Here is a 19,546-nt window from a genome sequence, read left to right on the forward strand (position 1 = left end):
GGTGAAGCCATTGGTTCGAGTGAAAGTATTCAAAGAAATTGAGCAAAGAGATGTGGACATGGCTAAAATTTCAGACTTGATTTGCAGAAGTAAAGTTCAAGACCTTTTCGAAAGAGTTTGGCGGTTTTTGTAAAGGCCAAATAAGAGACCTAAGAATGTTTAAAAGGAATATTTCGGAGTCAACTAGTCATTGAATATGGATCGTCAACAACGAATCCGACGATTGGATTTTCCTAGAGAAAGCGACGGATAAAACTTCATTTTCTGCACACGCGCAATTGCAAAAATTCTCATCATTGTGAAATTGAAGGCACGGTTCACAAGGTAGGGCGCTCGAATACAGAACGTTTCGATGTCCAAAGGTTCGCAAGAAATGAAGCTAGGATGCCACACGTCTAAAGGGAGAAAATGGTATGTAGTCCGACTTACTCTGAAAGACATGGTCTTTGGGTAACTGCCCCATGCTCATGGGAAATAAGTGATTTCAAATGCCTAGTTAGGGGAAATTGTGAGACCAATGATTTTTCCAGTGCCAGAATAAGGTGGACCAGAATACACGTACCTTAGAAGTCCGATCATGAACCCAATAGCCTTAATTGCAAAGTTGAATAAATGGATCAGTAACATCATGTTCCGGAATTAGTCGACTTTGTTTAGATAGACCATGATTGTTCCGCAAGATTCAAGAACCTAATCCAGCAAGGAATCAACAAGTTCCCATAAACTTGGAGTCCTTACACTCTAAGGATTGGCAGTGCCGCAAGTAATCACACTCTTAAGAGGATGCAATATCTACGACTTCCTAGATATCATTTGGGATTTTCCTGGTTTAATAAGGATTCTACTATTCTAAAAGGTCATCTCCTCGACTAATATAAATACGCTTTTGTAGGGTTTATCTCTGGTAACACAATCTCTGCATATTTATTCTTTTGCCCACTTGAGTCTTAATATTGCTAACTAATTTGATCGTCAAAGAGCCTTTGACTGACATACCTCACCTCTTTAGCTTGCTTATGAGTCATGACTGTTTGTTCTGTCACAAGTTAATGAGTTTAGGACGATGTGCAGATTCAATTTCAACATTTGTGACAAGTGGGGAAGGACATTCTAGAACATTTAAAACACTTTTCGTGCCTTGTCTCAATCATATATTTGTACCCAATGATGATACTCATCATTTTCTCAGTGTTCACCTCTACTGCCTTGTTGTGTTTAAGTAATTAACTGATCAAAAGATAAGTTTAATTTTGGAGATAATAGGTTAAAATTATAAAGTAGCTAACCACGGTTTAGGGATTACTTGTTCTTCAAGGGTCATTACCTGTCTTAAACTTTTTCTTTGCTTGCATCAATGAGTGTCTCGGAGACCTGCAGGCAGTATAATAACCTCGCTCCAATGCAGGTGATGTAACAATAATAATTGTTTAGATAAAGTTAATATTAAAGGGAGATTAAAGTTGTTTATGAGAGGAGCAATTTTTTTTAATTAACTTGAAAAGTAATCAATAATTATCTAATTAGGTAAATTAGTTTTTTGTAACTTTGAAAGCAAAGCAAGCTCCGATAGGTCTGTCAGAAAGAGATAATATTAATATGGCAGAAATACAATGGGCTGATTAATTGGATGAACAACCATCTTTCATCAGACTTTTGATCAACTGAGAGAGTCACCATGCTTATAATTAACAACAGATATGGAGTTGCTGAGCAATAAGCCTAAATATATAATTTTTATTAGGTGGTTCTATTCATTTTTATCTCTCACACATTTTTTTTAATTTTTAATCATCGGATCGAATGAATTAAACATGATTAAAGTACAAAAATTAACAAATGGTGTGTGGATAACATCACCAGTAAAAAAAATTAATAATGTTGACACTTTTTAATAGGTCCGACATACAATAGTAGGGTTCATTTTTAATAAAGAATATGTCTAGAAGTGTGCTAGTTTTTGTATGGTCAAATAGAATTATCGATATTTTTTTTTTTTCTGACGAACAATAAGACTTTTACAATGAGATAGAGCACACACACAACAGAGATGCGGAATCATAATGGAGTCAAACATAACTAAGTATCAAACTCAACGTGAAAGATATTTCAGTTACATGTGTGATTTGAACTTTAGACTTTCTTAAACAAAGTAAAAATAACTACCATTAAGCCAAATGCTATTTTATTTTTCTTACAAGCAATATTTTACACTAAAAGCAGAAAAAAAAGAGTTTTATCTAAAATGCAGCAGGTTAAAGTGAAAAACGCCAACCACCGAAACAATCCACCGCTAAGCCAAATTCTATTAAAAACAACTGTGTGTAATGGTTTAAGCATTACATTTAATTATTGATGAGGATATCATATAAGAAAGGGCAAAAAGATTAATTGATTTTTTCTTGGGTAGGGGGCAATCAAAGAGAAGCATATCCTCCGGTTATTGTTTTCCACTGCACTAAATTAATAGGGAATTATTATTAGTATTCCAAAAATCTTATTCTACACTTTAAATTTTTTATATTAGGAAAGAAAAATACATTTGTGAATAGTGTAGAATGAGATTATTGGAGTGCTAATAACAGTTCCCAATTAATATAAATAACACCAATTTGGATTTGGACTAATTATCTTTCTGTCGGTTCAAGACATAGTGAGACTAATTAATCAATTATTTTTATGTTTTCTATTAATATTTGATTAAAGTACTTTAAATTTAGATCATCCTGCTTTAAATTATTTTTCTATATTTCCCGAATCTATAATGTAGGGAAGTTGAAAAGACAACTAATATATGTACACTGATGCAAGTTTCTACTAGAACATGTGCAACCTTATAAAAATATGCTATCGTAAGAAAATCAATTATTTAATTTTTTGGTCATAAAGGTATGTGATATGTTGGAGTTAACCACAAAATTGCCGACACTTCAAAACATGCTTTCAACTCGTATGCATCATTTTACTCTCTCAAGCACTACCATTTTAAGGTGAAATTCATGGAACTTGTTTTTAGTCTTTGTAGCGTTATAGTCTAATAAACGATTGTCATGTGTTTAAAAAATCACTTATTATTAATGATTTAAAAAATGAACACATAATGAACTGGTTACATGAGAGAATTTCTCCATTTTAAAATATAATATACTGATGCGGAAAAACTTTAAATTACATTTTAGGTTTTTTTTTCATATTACAAATTGCATTAATATGCGTCGCTCACACATGCATAAATGACTAATAACTGTTTGATTGGTGTAATGTGAGTTTCATGTTTAGTTTGGCACCAATCAATGACTTACCTCGCATTATAAGTTATAACTAAAGCAATGTGTATTATTTGCTAAATTTGATCTAAACTAAGAAAAGCTTTCATCAAGCAAGTCTAGATTTATGGGGATCAACCTTTTGTTAAACAAAAAAAGAAAAAGAAAAAGAGAACCAAAGGTATATATCCAATGACCAAAATGTTAAAAAATAAAAATAAATAAATAAACCAAGGAGAAGAAAGTATGCACACACACACACACATATACATATATGTATTAATGTACAACAAAGCTTTGGGTTAAGAAGTTTTGTAGGAACCACAAATATGTGAACAATAATGTGAGAAACACACAATGTGGGATTGCTGACAAGATTAGTTGGCAAAATAGGACAATGCAATGCCTGTAGATGCAAACCTGCCTGCTAAGAGCAAGTGCCAAGTGGAGTGGGTACTCCTACTCCAATTGAACATGGCCAGCTAACACCTACAATATTAGCAAATGGAATGCCACCGCGTGTAAAACTACTGTTTGAAGAATGTTACAATCAATCGTCTACATATAAAATGTGATGTCGTTAATCTTCTACGTAGACGATTGTTTATGCATTATAAGTCTCAAATACATGAACAGGCTGAAATCGTCCACGTATGTCTCCATGCCAGTGACCATAGCGCACTCAAATTGGTTAGAAATTATCTCAAGAGTTGGTCCTCACAGTCCCACTACCACACTGATGCCATGCGCTGGCTTCTCTTGGGCTAATTGGTTTTTGGTTTGAGTATTGTCTTGTATTGACCATTGCCTCAATCATGGACTGAAGCATCAATTCTGGTATTGACGTATCTGCCTTTGGAAATACCTTAGGCCCATTTCTTCTGCGACGATGGGGTCAACACCCATTTAATAATATTCCACATGTTTCTCACTCTTTCTATGTCTCTCACCTCATCATTGGAGAACGAAGCATAAAAAATTCTGCTCTACACTGCTTTCGAAAAGTTAAAAACGTTTTTCTGATAATGTTTGGCAAGAGAATTTACAAGTTTTTTTGTTCAGAGAAACACTTCACAGGTGATTCAACATGTTTTTAATTAAAACACTTAGAATAAAATCGCTTATGAGTGGAAAACTTTCTACATAAACAATCGAAACAAGCCCTATTTAAACTTATTTACCTTTTTACACCTTGTAGAGCTGTCACATAAATAGAGTAGTTTAGTTGTGCATGTGACTTGTTTTTCTGGTTGGACCAAACCCCTTTCTTGTAAGCTGTAGCATAGAAATTAAGCAGATCTAATCTAAGCAGTTAGTATATCTGTGTATAATACACACACACACACACACACACACATAGGTTGACACACGCCACTGAGAACAAGCGTGTAACATGTTGAGTCTGAGATCTGAATCTATGGATGTTGATGATGATGATGTTGGAGTATATGGCAAACAGAAGGAAGAAATATTAAAGAGCCACATCGATCCACAGTAATTAAAATATAAATTATAAGAGAGTGATCAACGGGTGAAGCATGTGTAAGCATCACAATATGTGTATGTGTATATTATATATAACACAACATATCCCCTGGAATTAATGCAGAAATGGATGGCCAAAAGTCCAAATTTCCTGCTGGAATTAACATGCTTTGCACGCAATTCTAACCTTTCCCTTACCCTTTTGTTTAATTGGTTGCTTGCATTTATTTTCTAGGGGAGAAAGAAATTGATGAAATGGTTGGTACTATTTTTACAATTTAAACACTAATGGAGTATTTTGTAACTGGTAGTTGTAATTACTAAGTTAAATTTAAGACGTCTCACTTATAAGTGAAGAACCTTCAAATTGGACATAATTGTTTTTGTTTATTATTCAACATATCTTAAATATAGTTAAGTCATTTATCTAATTAAAGGATTTGTTTGGAAGTACTTTTAAAATAACTGAAAGCGCTTATGGTGAAAATATTTTTTAAATCAATCCTTAGTAAAAATCTAAGTGGATCCTAAAAAAACATTTGAATTGTTTCATACAAGAAGTACCTATCTAATGCTTCTTCCAAAAAGCACTTACCATGCTTTTAGAACTCAAAATAAATTTCATGAAAAACGTTTTCAATCATTTTAAAAGCATGTTCAATCAAGCTTAAATTCTGGACACCAAATGACAGAGTAGTGGATGGGAGTGAGTTGACAAAACACAACTTACTCCCCCTCAAGGTTTTGCTAACTAATTACTCCCTATACCCAACCCCAACCCTTTACTTGCCCATCAAAAACCCAACTAAGTTACTCACAAAACCCAACCCGTTCATAAACACACGCAAACACTTAAAATTGATGTAACCCAACTGTTACATTGTACACGATTAGTTACCACCATACAAATGTGTTAACTTTCTTTTATAAATGGTAAAAGAGTGTTATGGTGTACACAAACCGTTAATACAACATGAATTCGTCTGAAAATTTGCTATTTCAGCTCGGATTATTAGTGGTAGGACCCAATAAGAGTAAGAACATTTTAGTAATTCTTAGACATCTAAATTGGACCATAGTTTAACATATTTTACATTGTAGTAAGGGGACATTTTAGTATTTTCGAGTCATTCATTTCTTGCATTGGATATGTTATCGAGATGTATTGATGGCAGTTAAAAAGGACTTTCTTACAAAAATAGAACTTTTTAAGTGTGTGGAAGATAAGAAAGTGGTGGATTGCATTGGTAGATAGAGTTTTTCTTTTCATTCCATTGTGTCCTAAGTTCAAATTCTATCCTCTCTCCTTGGGCGTTCTATAGTGGTTTTAGATGAGTGTGATACCTACATTAGAAATCAGACTGCTTAAGTTTGATTCTTATAGCACTATTGTTACACAAGTCCCGAACCTTCCAAAAGTGAGGGGTATGTGTTGTTTCTTGACACTCTTTATTTGTTATGCCAAGCTAAGCTTTTTAAGTCCGCCATCAAATCTCAGAATTCAACTCTCGACAGGCGGTGAAAGCTACCAAGCTAGAGTGAGTTTACTCTAATAAGATCGTTAATACGAGCTTAATATTGATTATCTTTAAATATGTTCATTTATTTATTTGGTCAGATTTTTTTAGTACAAGCGTAATAAACGATGGCACCGCGGAATGAGAAAACTTAAAAAGGAAGGTGAAATAAGCAGCAACATAATAAAAGAGAGTCCAATCCAACCTATAATTGTATGGTCGAGCGACCCCATCATACTGCCGGTCGGCCCTCCTAATCCCCATCCTCGCACTCCGCCCGCTCGTTGTCAGTAATCATGTTATATGCAAAATGATGCGAGTCTTTATGACATGGCCGAGAGATCATTGATCATTGTCTCCTTGCCCACCGACACCAACCAAAGTATACATGCCATCTTCTGAGCATGCTCTAACTAGCCAACCATCCACCAAAGCAATGTCTTTAACTTTCTTATATTTTGGACCATTCTTTTTCCACCAACAGTAAAAAATCACAAAGTGAATGACAAAATGTAGCACCATTTGATTAGAATTAGCCCTTTCAACTCAACAAAAAATTAATCAAGGTTAAGTAAAAGGAAACATGACAAATTATTAGGTGTATGATGAGCATGCACCATAGTTTATAGTGGTGAGCTAAGGCCATCTCCAACCAAAGGGTCCAGAGAGCCAGAGGGCCGAAAATAGCCCGAAAACCGTCTCCAACCGAAGGCTAGGCCAGAGGGCTGGAGGGCTGGCTGCATGCAGCTAGCCAACCAGCCAACCCAGGGCTGCCAGAAAAATCAACTTTCCTATCGGTTACAACCGACAGGAATACGTTTATATTAAATATATAAATGTATTCCTGTCGATTATAACCGACAGGAATGCTTTAGAAAAAAAAAAAATCAAATGCAATGGCTAGCTGACGTTAGCTAGCCGTTGCATTTGAATTATTATTATTTTTTTTTTTTACAGTTTTATTATCATTTTTTATTTACAAAATTTTTCCTATAACTTCTATTTTTCATATTTTTTTTAAATTCTATTTTTTTTTTCATAACTTTTATTTTACAAAATTTGTTTCATTTTTTTTTTAAATTCCATTTTTTCCTATAACTTCTATTTGTTTCATATCCTTTTAAAATTATATTTTTTTTCCTATAACTTCCTAAGCCATTATACAACATTAAATTAAATTAAGTAACATGAAACAACATTAAACAATATGAAACAACAATAAATAACATTAACTAACAAACAAATTATACAACATAAAAAAAAAAAACATTTAACAACATGAAACTTAAACAACATTTTAAAAAACATTTAACAACATAAAACTTAAACGCCTACTCCATACTTCTTTTGGCCCAAAGATGTGCAACAAGATCCTGTTGTAGGTAGTTGTTTGTGGCTCGAGAACATATCATTTTATAGCGCCTCATGTACTTATTTATAGAGATACTACCAGTTCTTGGATTGAAAGGCAAATTAAGCCCATCATATATTTTTGCACGAGCCCTTTTTGACCTATTTGGATCTTCTTGGTCATCATTGGACTCTCCATCAATATACCCATCTTGCTTATCATCCACTATTATATTGTGTAATATGATGCAAGACATCATGATGGAGTCCAAATTTTCTCGATTCCACCCTCTTGCCGGCTCGCTAATGATCTTCCACCGTGCTTATAGAATACCGAAAGCGCTCTCAATATCTTTCCGGTATGCCTCTTGGTGTAAGGTAAACAACTTTTCTGCGTCATTCCTAGGGTTTGGAATTGCTTGGACAAGTGTCGTCCACTTTGGGTAGATGTAGGGATGGTTCGGTATGGGATCCCATACCGAAACCCTTGTCCCGATTCCCAAAATGAAATTTTCAGGAATCCCAAATTCAATACCGATCTCAAACCAAATTTTCAGGAATCCCGAAATGGTTTTGGGCTTTTTGACTAAATTTGACATATTATGATTTTGGGCTAAAATTCAACCTTTTATATTGAAAATTTGGGCTATGGGCAATTTGCAATTTGAATCTGTGCAATCTGCCAATCTGCAATCTGTGCACAGATTATCTGTGGAATCTGCCAATCTACAATCTATGCACAATACCATAGTGATCTGCCTATTCAATTTCTGCTAATAACATATGTGATCTGCCTATTCAATTTCTACTACACATGACATGCATGCAATAAAAATAAATTAAGTAACAAATCCAAAAACAAAAAAATTAGTTACAAGCCAAGGTTTTAAAATAAATAAAGTAACAAACTCAAAAGCTAAAAAGCAAAGCTTAACGTTTATGAAGATTGTTGGCCTCTTCGGCCCCTTCAGCCCTTTAATCTTGTTGATGCTTGTGGTTGCTCCCTTCTTGTTGGTACTTGTACTCTTCCCCTTGGTTGAGCCTTTCCCCTTGATATTGATGGTTGAGCTCTTCCCCTTAAAATGGGTGGTCGTGGAGGTAGTGATTGATTAATTTGATTTTGACGTTGAACCTTAACTTGAGATGGTCGAAGAGGTGGAGGTGGAGGTGGCATTTCATTTTCTTGTGTTGTATTCTCCTCACCTCCCAAATTAGCCATGCCTAAAACAATAAACCACAAATCATTTAGATTGAATTATAGTCTAATAGTAATAGATAATAAATACTAAGAAAATAAAAGAGGAAATTAAATTGTTTGCTTACTTTTTTTCTAAGCATTCAAGCTCCTCGTAGAAATATAATTCGTCAAGTGTAAGCTCCTTGTAGAAACAAAATTCTTTTCCTCTAAGGCAATCACTAGTACACACTAAAGCCTCAACCGTTTTAGGTGTTAAGGAAACTCTAAAAGGATCAACAACTCTCCCACCAAGACTAAATGCATTCTCACTAGCAACGGTGCTACTAGGAAGGGCCAATACATCCTTAGCAACTTTACTAAGAGTTGGATATTGACCACAATTTCCTTTCCACCAATCCAAAAGATTGAAACCCTCATATGTTAAGCTTTGATGTGGATCATCGAAGTACATATCCACTTCATTGGCTATCTCATTTTGTTGTGCCTCCGCTCTCTTTCTTTGGATCTTCTTTGTCATCCTTGAAGCAACATCAATATCTACCATCACACCCCCCCCCCCGGGCCCCATCATCTAGTACACTTGATCTTTGCTCCACATTTGAGGTAGCACTACTACTAGTACTACTACCACTACTACCACTAAGGACCACTCCCTCCTTATATGCATTATACAACTTGGTTACATAGCCTTTAACCCTTACTTTCTCCTCCCTTATTTTGTCACATCCATAGCCGAGCTCTTCTAGATTTGTCTCCAACATATCAAATTTGTACCTTGGGTCGAGTGATTGGGCCACACAGAGAATATGATTTACCTTTTCAATGTCACCCCAATATTTGTCAAACTTGAGCTTCATTGAGGTAGCCACACTTCGCAAATTGGCATTAGAGGCATTTAAAATTTGTTCTTTTATCTCCACTTGCAAGGCAATCACCGTGCTAAGTATTAAGTGTGACGTTGGAGTAAGGGTTGCACTCAATGTCAATGTGGCATCATAAAGTTTTTTGAGAAAGTGAGCAAAACTCATCAACCTTTCCCAATCATCCACCTCCGGAGGACCCACCCGCTTGGCCTTTTTTGTCACCCCATCAACCTCTTTCGAGACCTCCTCTTTGAAGTAAGCAATAAAAGAATCACATTCAAATGCCTTCTTAGAGAACACTTCTTTAAACTTGAAAGCACTATTAAGCATTTGATACGTGGCATTCCACCTTGTGACAACATCAAAAGGGATACTTGACATCCTATCAAATCTCAACAAGACACAATATTCCCTAAAAAACTCCAACCTTGCTGGGGATGAGTGTATAAACTTCACACAATTTCTTATGGCATCAATCTCCCTACTAAGCTCCGCCATTCCATCCTTAACTATCAAATTGAGGATGTGACAAGCACACCTCATATGCAAGTGAGCCCCGTCAAGTAAAAGAGTACCATTTGACTTGAGTCTTTTTTTCATGTATGCAATAGCGGTGTCATTTGCACTAGCATTGTCAACGGTAATGATAAACACCTTGTCTATGCCCCAATCATTCAAGCAAACCTCTAGGCATCTTCCAATATCATCACCCTTGTGAGAAGTAACTTGGACAAAGTTTAGGATCCTCTTATGCAATCCCCAATTAGCGTCCAAAAAATGGGTCGTGATGACCATGTAGTTTATCATTTGAATCGAGATCCAAGTATCAGTTGTGATACTCACTCTCAATCCCTAAATCACACTTTTTATTTTTGCCTTCTCTTCAAAATACAACTCCAAAACCGCCGCCGCCACCTTATGCCTATTAGGAAGTTTGTACTTTGGATTCAAGTCACGAATAAAAGCTCGAAAGTCCTCTTGATCAACCACCCTAAAAGGCATCTCCGCTATTATAATCCACCTCACACATCTCCTATCAAGTTTTTTTTTATTGAAAGTGTGAGTGACAACCGGACCTCCCATCCTCACTTGTGTCAATGTAGGTTGGTTCGGATCCATATTCTCAAAGAGACTAGAACCCGTGCATTTCCTCAAATGTTTAAGAATTCCCACCGTCCCATGAGTTCTAGGGTGTGCCGATACTAAGAGTTTGCAATGCTTGCATTCGGCCATGAACAATCTCTTCCCATTATTATCGGTCATCGTTACCCTCTTAGCATCATTCCACGCCGGACTTTGACCCTTTCTCGTATTACCCTTTTTCAGAGGAGGACCATCCCATTGTCTCACTACTTCTTCTACTTGTTCTACTTCCTCTTCCCCCTCTTCCCCCTCTTCTTCTATTTATTCTAATGCACTATCCTCCTCCACATCCGGATCATCATCCCAACAATCTTCATAATAATCATTATGCAAATAATCTTGATGTAAGGAAGTGCCTAATTGAAGGGTACCACTAGGTTGGGTTTGTTTTCGTTTTCCTAATACCGAGACCATAGGTGTACTAGATTGGCTACTAGACCCGTCCATCCTAACAAATAAAATAACAATGCACATTAATATATCACAATCACAGTTCAGCATATATCCAAATCCCAATCAATAAAGCACAATAACACATATCCAATTCAAATGCAATAACATTAACATATTCAATATAAAACCATTTTTCAAATATGTAATAGTTAACAATGCTTTGAAGATAAGCTATCAATAATGCAATTATCAATAAAACTGTTGCAGGACATCGTCTGAAGCTGATGCAGTTTTATTGATAACTTAAGTCTGAAGCTGATGCAGTTTCACTGAAGAATACCTTAACCTCAGAAGCTGGATTCCCAAATTGGTAGTGCTCCTCTTTTGCTTTGTTGTATCGTTCAATTACTGATTTTATGTTGTATATGGACAACAAAATAAAATTGATATATCATAGTAACATTTTAGACTAACTTTTTAATCCACTTCCCCGCAATCAATATGTTTTTAATCCATATTCCGAGTCCAATACTAATCAACACCATTTACAACCCATGGCCCTCATCCCCTCACCCAAAAAGAATATAAAACAAACAAAGAAAGAAGCAAAATGCCTCGATCTGTTCGAATGCATATGACCCAGATTTCATATATTTAACACAAACAAGGGAACAACAACAGCAGCTTGTACCACACTCCATTAACTTTCTTTCGAATATTAGCCCATAACTAAGCAAAACCTTAACAAACTGTGCCTTGACGTGCAAACAATTTCCATTTTATAACCCCATCCATTCCAATAAATTTAAACTACAGAATCACATGCAATTAAATATGCTAAGAATAATTATAAAAACTTATTAATTAATCGAGCATCCATTTTTATAAAATTATGGAACTGGTGCACCATATATGAATAACCCTAAATCAACTGCAGTGACAAATTTTACGAAAAGAACGAATGGGGTACCTGAGTACCTCGCTAAAATCCATTTGAAAAATTTACAAAAAGAAGGAATGGGGTACCTGAGTACCTTGCCAAAATTTACGAAAAAAGCTTTGATTGCATAAGGTATTTTACAAAACATTTAAGTCAGGCTCCCTCCCCCTTTCACCTCTCATATTCCCTCTGTAACCTCTCCGTCGATTCTAAATCCCTAATTCCAAAAGCCCTAATTCAGAAACCCAATTTCAAATTCTCTAATCGAATTTGGAATCAAACAATTTGTATGAGCTTTGGTTGAGTTCATTGCAGGAATTTCTTACCTTTTGCAGTGAGGAGGAGTGCGGACTGAGATTGAGAGCTCAATTCAGGAGCCGAATTCGGTGGTTCGGTGAAGGCACGATACAGGTGAGGACTGGGGATTGAGAGGAATGAGGACTGTTGTGGGTAGATTCGGGATTCAGGCGACGGATGTGGGAGGAGAGACAAATCGGCGAGGAGATACTGAGGTGAGGTTAGGTCTGAGAGACTCTTATGTGTGACTAAGTGAATGTCGAGAGATAGAGAGTCAAACACAGGTTGATAACTTCGATTATATGCAACGGTTGAGATTAAATCTCAACATAATCCAAAGGCTATTAAAATTCTAATTATATATTTAAAAATTAAATAATATTTTTTGTTTCGGTTCGGTTTGGGATTACCAAAATCCCAAAAACTTGAGACCGATTCCCATACCAAAATGTCAGGATCGGTTCGGTATTGGGTACCAAAATTTTCGGGAATTTCGGTTTGGGAATTTTTCGGTTCGATTTCGAGAATTTTTCGGTTTGGTTTGGTATTTTTAGGATATTTTTTTCCAACCCTAGGTAGATGTCATCTGACAAGTAATACCCTATATTGTATTGACGATTGTTGATGTAGTAGTCAAGTTGAGGTGCTTTACCTTCTGTCAAGTTATTGAAGAGAGGTGATCGCCCAAGAACTGTAATGTCATTTTGGGATCCAGGAACTCCAAAGAAAGAATGCCAGATTCATTTGACATATGAGGTAACCACCTCTAACACCACAGTTGGCTTTCTCGACCTTCTGCTAAAGCCTCTTTGCCATCCGGTGGGACAGTTCTTCCAATCTCAATGCATGCAGTCTAATAACCTTATCATGCCCGAAAACCCACAGTCTTCAGCTTTGCGAATGAGCCAATTCAGATCTTCTTGATTTGGCTCACGAAGGTACTCGTCTTTGTAAACCTGAACAATTGCGTCACAGAATTGTTCAAGAGTATCAAGGCATGTAGACTCAGATATACCATAGGTTTCATCCATCGAATCAAATGGGGAGCCATAGGCCATCATTCGGAGTGCGACAGTAACTTTCTGATGAGGTGAGAAACCAGGGCGGCATGCTCTATCCCGCTTCTGTCGAAAATATGGATTAACCTGCTGGACATCACGAAGTAAACACTCGAAGACATGACATCTCATCTGGAAGCGACGTCTGAAATCCTCTTTTGTGTACACCAAGTTGGGGTTGAAGTAGTTGTTCATCAGATTAGCATGTGACATCGCTCTGTTTCGTGGTTTGTAAGAGCGACCAGCAATAGAGCTACCCTATTGAGGTTGTTCCTCAGTTGGCTGACATACCATGGCCCCAACCATGGCTGCTGCTCTATTTTGTTTGTTGCGCCTTACTAGAACTTCTTAATTAGACTGTTCATCTTCTCGTCTCATTTGCGCCCATTTTGCTTCCAATTTGGAATTGGATGAAGACCCTCAGTTGGAATCCGAAAAGGATCCAAAGTTGGAATTCATTGCAAACTTGAATTGAAATAGATTGAATTCAAAGTTGTGTGAATTATAACCGAATATCCACCCTATTCATAGCAAAAGAAAAATTCATATCCAACGGCCAGCTAACGTCATTTAGCCGTTGGATTTGAATTTAAGTTGTAATTTTTAAATAATAAATTATGTCTGACCCTATGGCCATTTGGTCCTCGGTTGGAGACGGTTTTTTGTGACAGGGCTAAAACGAGCCCTATGGCCCTTTGACCCTCGGTTGGAAACGGAGGCAAATATAACCCTGTATTGTTCATTAAAATATTAATTTCTTGGAGGGCCAAAGGGTTAAAATGAGCCCTCTGACCAATCCTCGGTTGGAGATGGCCTAAAATACCCCTCATTAAAAATATAATATATAAAGTAGTGAGACCCAACTCATTTATGTTATTGCTATCACTATCGTAGTTTAATATATTGGTATCACATTCAAATTTTTCCGACCCACTGTAAGGTGATTCCTCCATGCTCAAAATATTAGTATAATGCACTTTTTTTCCAGCCTAATGTGGAAGGCCTTAGTGTAATTTAAAATAGTAATATTGCTCCAAAAGAGTGGCAGCATGCATTGTGAGCTATACTGCTAAGAAGCTATTTGGTAATCATTTCGTTTTCAGTTTTTGGTTTTCACTCTTACTTTTTGAGAACTGAAATCTTGTCGGTAAGTTGGTAACTATTAATTTTTAATAAAATGAGCATTGAAAACCAAAAACTGAAAACTGAAAGGCAAATTTTGAAAACTCAATAAAGTGTCTTTCATTTTTTAAAAACTAAAAACTGGAATTAGTTACCAAACAAGATTTCAGTTTCCCCAAAAGCTCACGTAATTCCTTATCAAGCTGGTAATAAATAGCTACTCCAAGTATTACCCACCTGCCAAGAGAATTTATAAACAAATATAGTTTTCAAATTGAAAATGAAATTGTTATCAAACAGCTCTAAATGAGCCTTAAACTCAATTGTATAATTTACCACCAAAACTAGAAGATCCAACCCAAACGAACCCTGACAGTACCCACAAAAGTAAAAGTCTTAGGCCCAGTAGGCCCTGTAGTATCTGGTTGAGTTTTTGCCGTTTTGAGCCTTTGGACCCTCAAATGTATCAAAAAGAAAGAAAATTAAGAAACAATATGCCAACAAAAGAAATGAACGAAAGCAAAATAGTTGAGAGAGCTTGTGAATGAAATAAAATAAGATCACATACATTTAGGACAAGAAAAAGTTTTCACAAAATCAATGTGGATTTTTACATTCGAATTCTACATCTCCTACTAAGGGGCCCAAATTTATAAGAGTCTCGTTCTCCTCGACCTCATTGTCCAAGATAAATGTGGTCACCAAGCGTTTGATCTTAAGTCCAACGGTTAAGAAAAAAGTACAACAACAAAAGTTAAACCACTAATTACTGTGGGATTACAATCGAACGGTGACCATTTTCTTGGACCATGGGGTCTTAATAGAACGGAACTGAAGTTTATAAACCACACAAGATGTTAGACATAAGAAAAACATTATAAGCAAAGCAACATTTTCCGAAAACTTGAAACGAAATGATACCCTAAAACATATTGAATGGAGACAGTACAGATGGATATGCAATTTTTCTTAAAACGACATAAATTAAATAATCACAACGAGATCCAAGTTAAGAATCGACATAAATTAAATAATCACAAGGAGATCCAAGTTAAGAATTTTAATACTCGGCTTTCAAAATGTAAGATTACAAATTTTATGATTTTGACAGAGTTCTTCCAATCTAATGTACCAGTAGAATTTAAAGTTATGCAAGGATGCTATCAGTTGCAACCACTCTTTCGTTTTAGTTTGGTATTAGACTAATTGCAATTCTCTCATCTGTCAATTTTTCATGGTAACAGCACCAAGGATGCAAAGTTGTTCAGGAAATCCAATATCATCAGAAATGAACAAAAAGTTTACTCACTCAGCCCCCAAGAAAAATAGAAAATTGGCTCTAGAGATGGACTTTAACTAGTAACTGACGAGTGGAGTAAGCCTTGCTATTCAAAATACGACGTCATCCTAAATAACCTAAACCTCGATACATCCTCACCTGGAGAATGAGCTCCCTTGGAGTTGTTCAGTGCTCTACTCTCAGAGCTCTACAGAAAAGAAAAAGAAAAAAAAGACATGAAAGGAATGATCGGTGACAACCAGAAGAACAGTTGTTCTGATGAGACTGTAGTGTTAGTAAAAACCAAAATGCTGCATGAGGCACGTTTTTAATATGAATGACAGGGGATCTACACTTATATTTTGTTTAGCTACTTAATCAGCTCAAAAATTAGCTGCTTCAAGATGAATGCATCTGTGAAAATTATATTTTGCAATTCACTAGCTAACTATGTATTCAACTACTCATCTGCCAAGAATTTTCAACAAGTCAATTCCATGAGAAACTACCTTTCCCACGTCTATACTTGGATGGTATTGTCTGCATATAAGTGCTCCTTCAGAATTTCTCGTAGGTACTCTAGTTGCTCAAAACCACCTTGAAGTTCTTCCCACTACAAGAAACAGAAAATAATTATGTTAAAAACATCTGGAAACCACTCTTATCCGATAAACATGTAAGTAGTTTTCACATCCATGAATTATCACAACACGCACAGAGACACCACACAATATGATTTGTTCTTCATTTGAAGGTTTTTCGTGTTTATTTTCTTTGTGTTGTGATTCGTGAATATGTGCATGGGCATGTTGAGACCGGTAGAGCACCTTTAATTTTTGTTCATGAAGCTTGACTCGATCATGGAGATGATTTATTTAAGTTTTACTATTTAGGGACCAAAGTCCTGCATTGGAAGGTGGTTTCATGCTAAAAAATTAAACTCACCTCTTGATGAGCCACTGACACTACTTTCCAACCAGCAGCAGTTATGTAGCGGCGTTTCAACATAGTATGTCCCAAGGGAACCCCTGTACGAAGCATAATGAGATCAGTTGAATACTAACTAGGACATTAAGAGTAGTCAATGGCTCAAATGAAAACAAGCGCAAAGAAGAAGCTGTAAGATTATGTGAAGGATACTCACAAGTATTTCTTGAGAAATGCGTTGGGCCATCAATCTCCATAGCAACCTTCTTATCAATCACGACGGCATCTAGAGTGTACCCATCCACCACATATTCTTTGACCCAATCAAGACCAGTGCTGACAAGAAGACGAGCGACCTCCTTTTGAAATGACGATGTCGTTTTCTGATTAAATCTCTTAGTTTTACCAGCCCGAGCAATTTTCTCTTCAAGATCTTCCCGTAGAGATAAATGAAGGTGCGGGTACTCAAGCTTCAAGCACTGGTTCACTAGATAAACCTGAGACGCAAACATGATATCTTCCCTATACTGCTCTGAAATCCTTTGCTCTTCAAATTGGCTCAGAGTTCTCCACACATGGGAAAAGAAAGTCCGATCCATTTGTCCAAAAACAGCATAAGACCACGCTATACTCCCAAGCTGATCCCTATGGAAACTGAGCACCGGAGCGCTTACATCGCTGCCATCAAAGTCAAGATCTTCTATGTTGTCCACACTCTTTTCTCTGTAAAATTCTGATATTTCTTTGCTTGAGAAGCATAAAAATTGGCTGGAATCTTTGAAAACAATATCTAAGGAGTCCAGCAAACGTTCAGCAGACTCTGATAACGAAGCAAAAGCCCACAACACCTGAGCAAGCTCTTGCTCGTGGAAAGTGTGAATTATATCTGATGCCCGTTTTGATAATTCAGAAAAGAGATCAGGAGCGGAGTGCTTCATCAAAGCAAAAGCACCAGCAACATTAGCCACATTCTGTGAATTAAACTCCTCGACCTTGGTTAAGGCCACCTCCGCAACTCTATCCATTTCTGACAAGTAAAGTAGATCACCGCCGATCTTAGACAACGCCCACGAGATATTAGAGATACCTTGGGCTGAACACTCTGGCAAGGCTGTCATTGCTATTCCCACAAGCATAGACATCTCTCTTTGACGAGCAAAAGCCAACCTACGTGTCTCTGTCATTGCAACTTGCTCCATGTTCTTAGCAATCCGATGAAGAGCAGTGGCAATGTTTAAAGGAGAGAGAGGTGAGGGACTCAAGCCCTTCCCAACAGCCATGATTGTCTCTGCAGTAACCTCCAACACTTCTTCCGCAGTCTGTGCCTCAATAATTGCTCTATTCAAGTTGATTTCTTTCTTGCGATCTGATGGCCCCGAGAATTGGGAAAGCCTCTGAACAAACTTTTCCCTAGTTTTCTCCTTCTTCTCTTCAAACATCCCACCCCCCAGCACACTCACAGTTCTTCTTAAATGACTAGCACTGTCCAGACTATTCATGTCCGGCATATCAAAGTTTTCCTCCGAATCAACATCTAAATCTTCTTCAATTTCCCTGATTTTCTTTGCCATTTTCTCTACTTTCCCCACCTTCTTCTTGTTCTTCTTCTTTTTCTTCTTTACGGTAATCATATCCTCCATTGCCTCAGACCATCCTTTCGCCTCGATCACTTTCAGCGCAGTCTTTCTCGCCCTCACACACCAATCCATTCCCTCACTTTCAACCAACTGAGCATTTTGCTCCTTTTTCCTCTTCCTAGGGGCCTGGAAACCCAAAGGGTCAAGCTCCCCAAGAAACTCCAACTCCCAATCCAAATTCCCATCTCCTTTCTCTTCTTCTTCACCACTATCATCGCCACCATCAACACTCCTAGAACTAACAGCAGTATTATCTCTTCCTACACTTAAACAACGTCTTCTCGAAAAACCCACCTCAAGCTTTCGAGCTAAGACCCCAGTTTTCGTTAATGGAAGCTTATGAACAATATCGGGTTTGAAAATGAAGGGTTTGAAGAAAATTTGATTGGGGAAAGTGGTAAGCAATCCTTGCATACTTATCTAACAAACTTGAAAAATGGATTAACAAAATTCTAAGCAACTATATATTTAGGACAGAAATCGCAAACTAACAGGACATACCCAACACACGATATCCACTGATTCTGAAGGGAATGCTGCTGTGGTGGCGCCTGTGGGATTTCTGGTTTATTTAGCTAAGGAACTGGCACGGGTTTTAGGAGGGTTGGGAATTCAAGAAGATTGGAAGGAAAATGGAAGATGGGGAATCGAAGGGTTGGAGTTCGACTGATGATTTAGAGGATAAAAGAAGAAATTTCGAAGAACTGAGAGAGAGAGAGATTGAGTTCGGCGGTTGAATTTCAGGGAAGGAAGGAAGGGATAATGTCGAAGAGTGAAAAGATGATGCATTGGGGAGTGTGGAGACCACACCCTCAAAACTAACGAAAAATTAAGCTACATAAATTTTTCTGAACAAAGGAGGGGAAGTTTCCAGGAACTAATTTGATATCGAATTCACCATCCACGAGATTTGAATATAAGATATTACACTTTTAAGTGAAGAGAAATACCACCAGATCTTAGTATGAGTGACAATGTAGAGGATTTCTCATGATCAATGTATAGTTTCCATAGTACAAAGGCTCAAGCATAGTCATTATTAGTAAGTTCTATTAAGGGTTAAGGGGAATAATG

General features: G+C 36.8%; 2 protein-coding genes across 2 annotated transcripts; both read right to left on the reverse strand.

Moving 5' to 3' along the window:
* Positions 1-9,343: 9,343 nt before the first annotated feature.
* On the reverse strand, positions 9,344-10,471 carry LOC125479456 (zinc finger BED domain-containing protein RICESLEEPER 2-like). The gene has a single exon (XM_048588739.1). It carries the CDS (start codon positions 10,469-10,471, stop codon positions 9,344-9,346), a length of 1,128 nt encoding a protein of 375 aa, XP_048444696.1.
* Positions 10,472-15,672: 5,201 nt separating this feature from the next.
* LOC103929864 (RAP domain-containing protein, chloroplastic) lies at positions 15,673-19,286 on the reverse strand. The gene is made up of 4 exons (XM_018643162.2): positions 17,053-19,286; positions 16,854-16,936; positions 16,418-16,521; positions 15,673-16,116 (listed from the first exon to the last, which is right to left on the reverse strand). Exons 1-3 carry the CDS (start codon positions 18,884-18,886, stop codon positions 16,429-16,431), a joined length of 2,010 nt encoding a protein of 669 aa, XP_018498678.2. The 5' UTR covers positions 18,887-19,286; the 3' UTR covers positions 15,673-16,116; positions 16,418-16,428.
* Positions 19,287-19,546: the final 260 nt, after the last annotated feature.

The sequence above is a fragment of a genome, unplaced genomic scaffold (genome assembly GCF_019419815.1).
Source record: "Pyrus x bretschneideri cultivar Hongxiangsu unplaced genomic scaffold, Pyrus_bretschneideri_v1 Contig29, whole genome shotgun sequence".
Classification (NCBI taxonomy): Eukaryota; Viridiplantae; Streptophyta; class Magnoliopsida; order Rosales; family Rosaceae; genus Pyrus; species Pyrus x bretschneideri.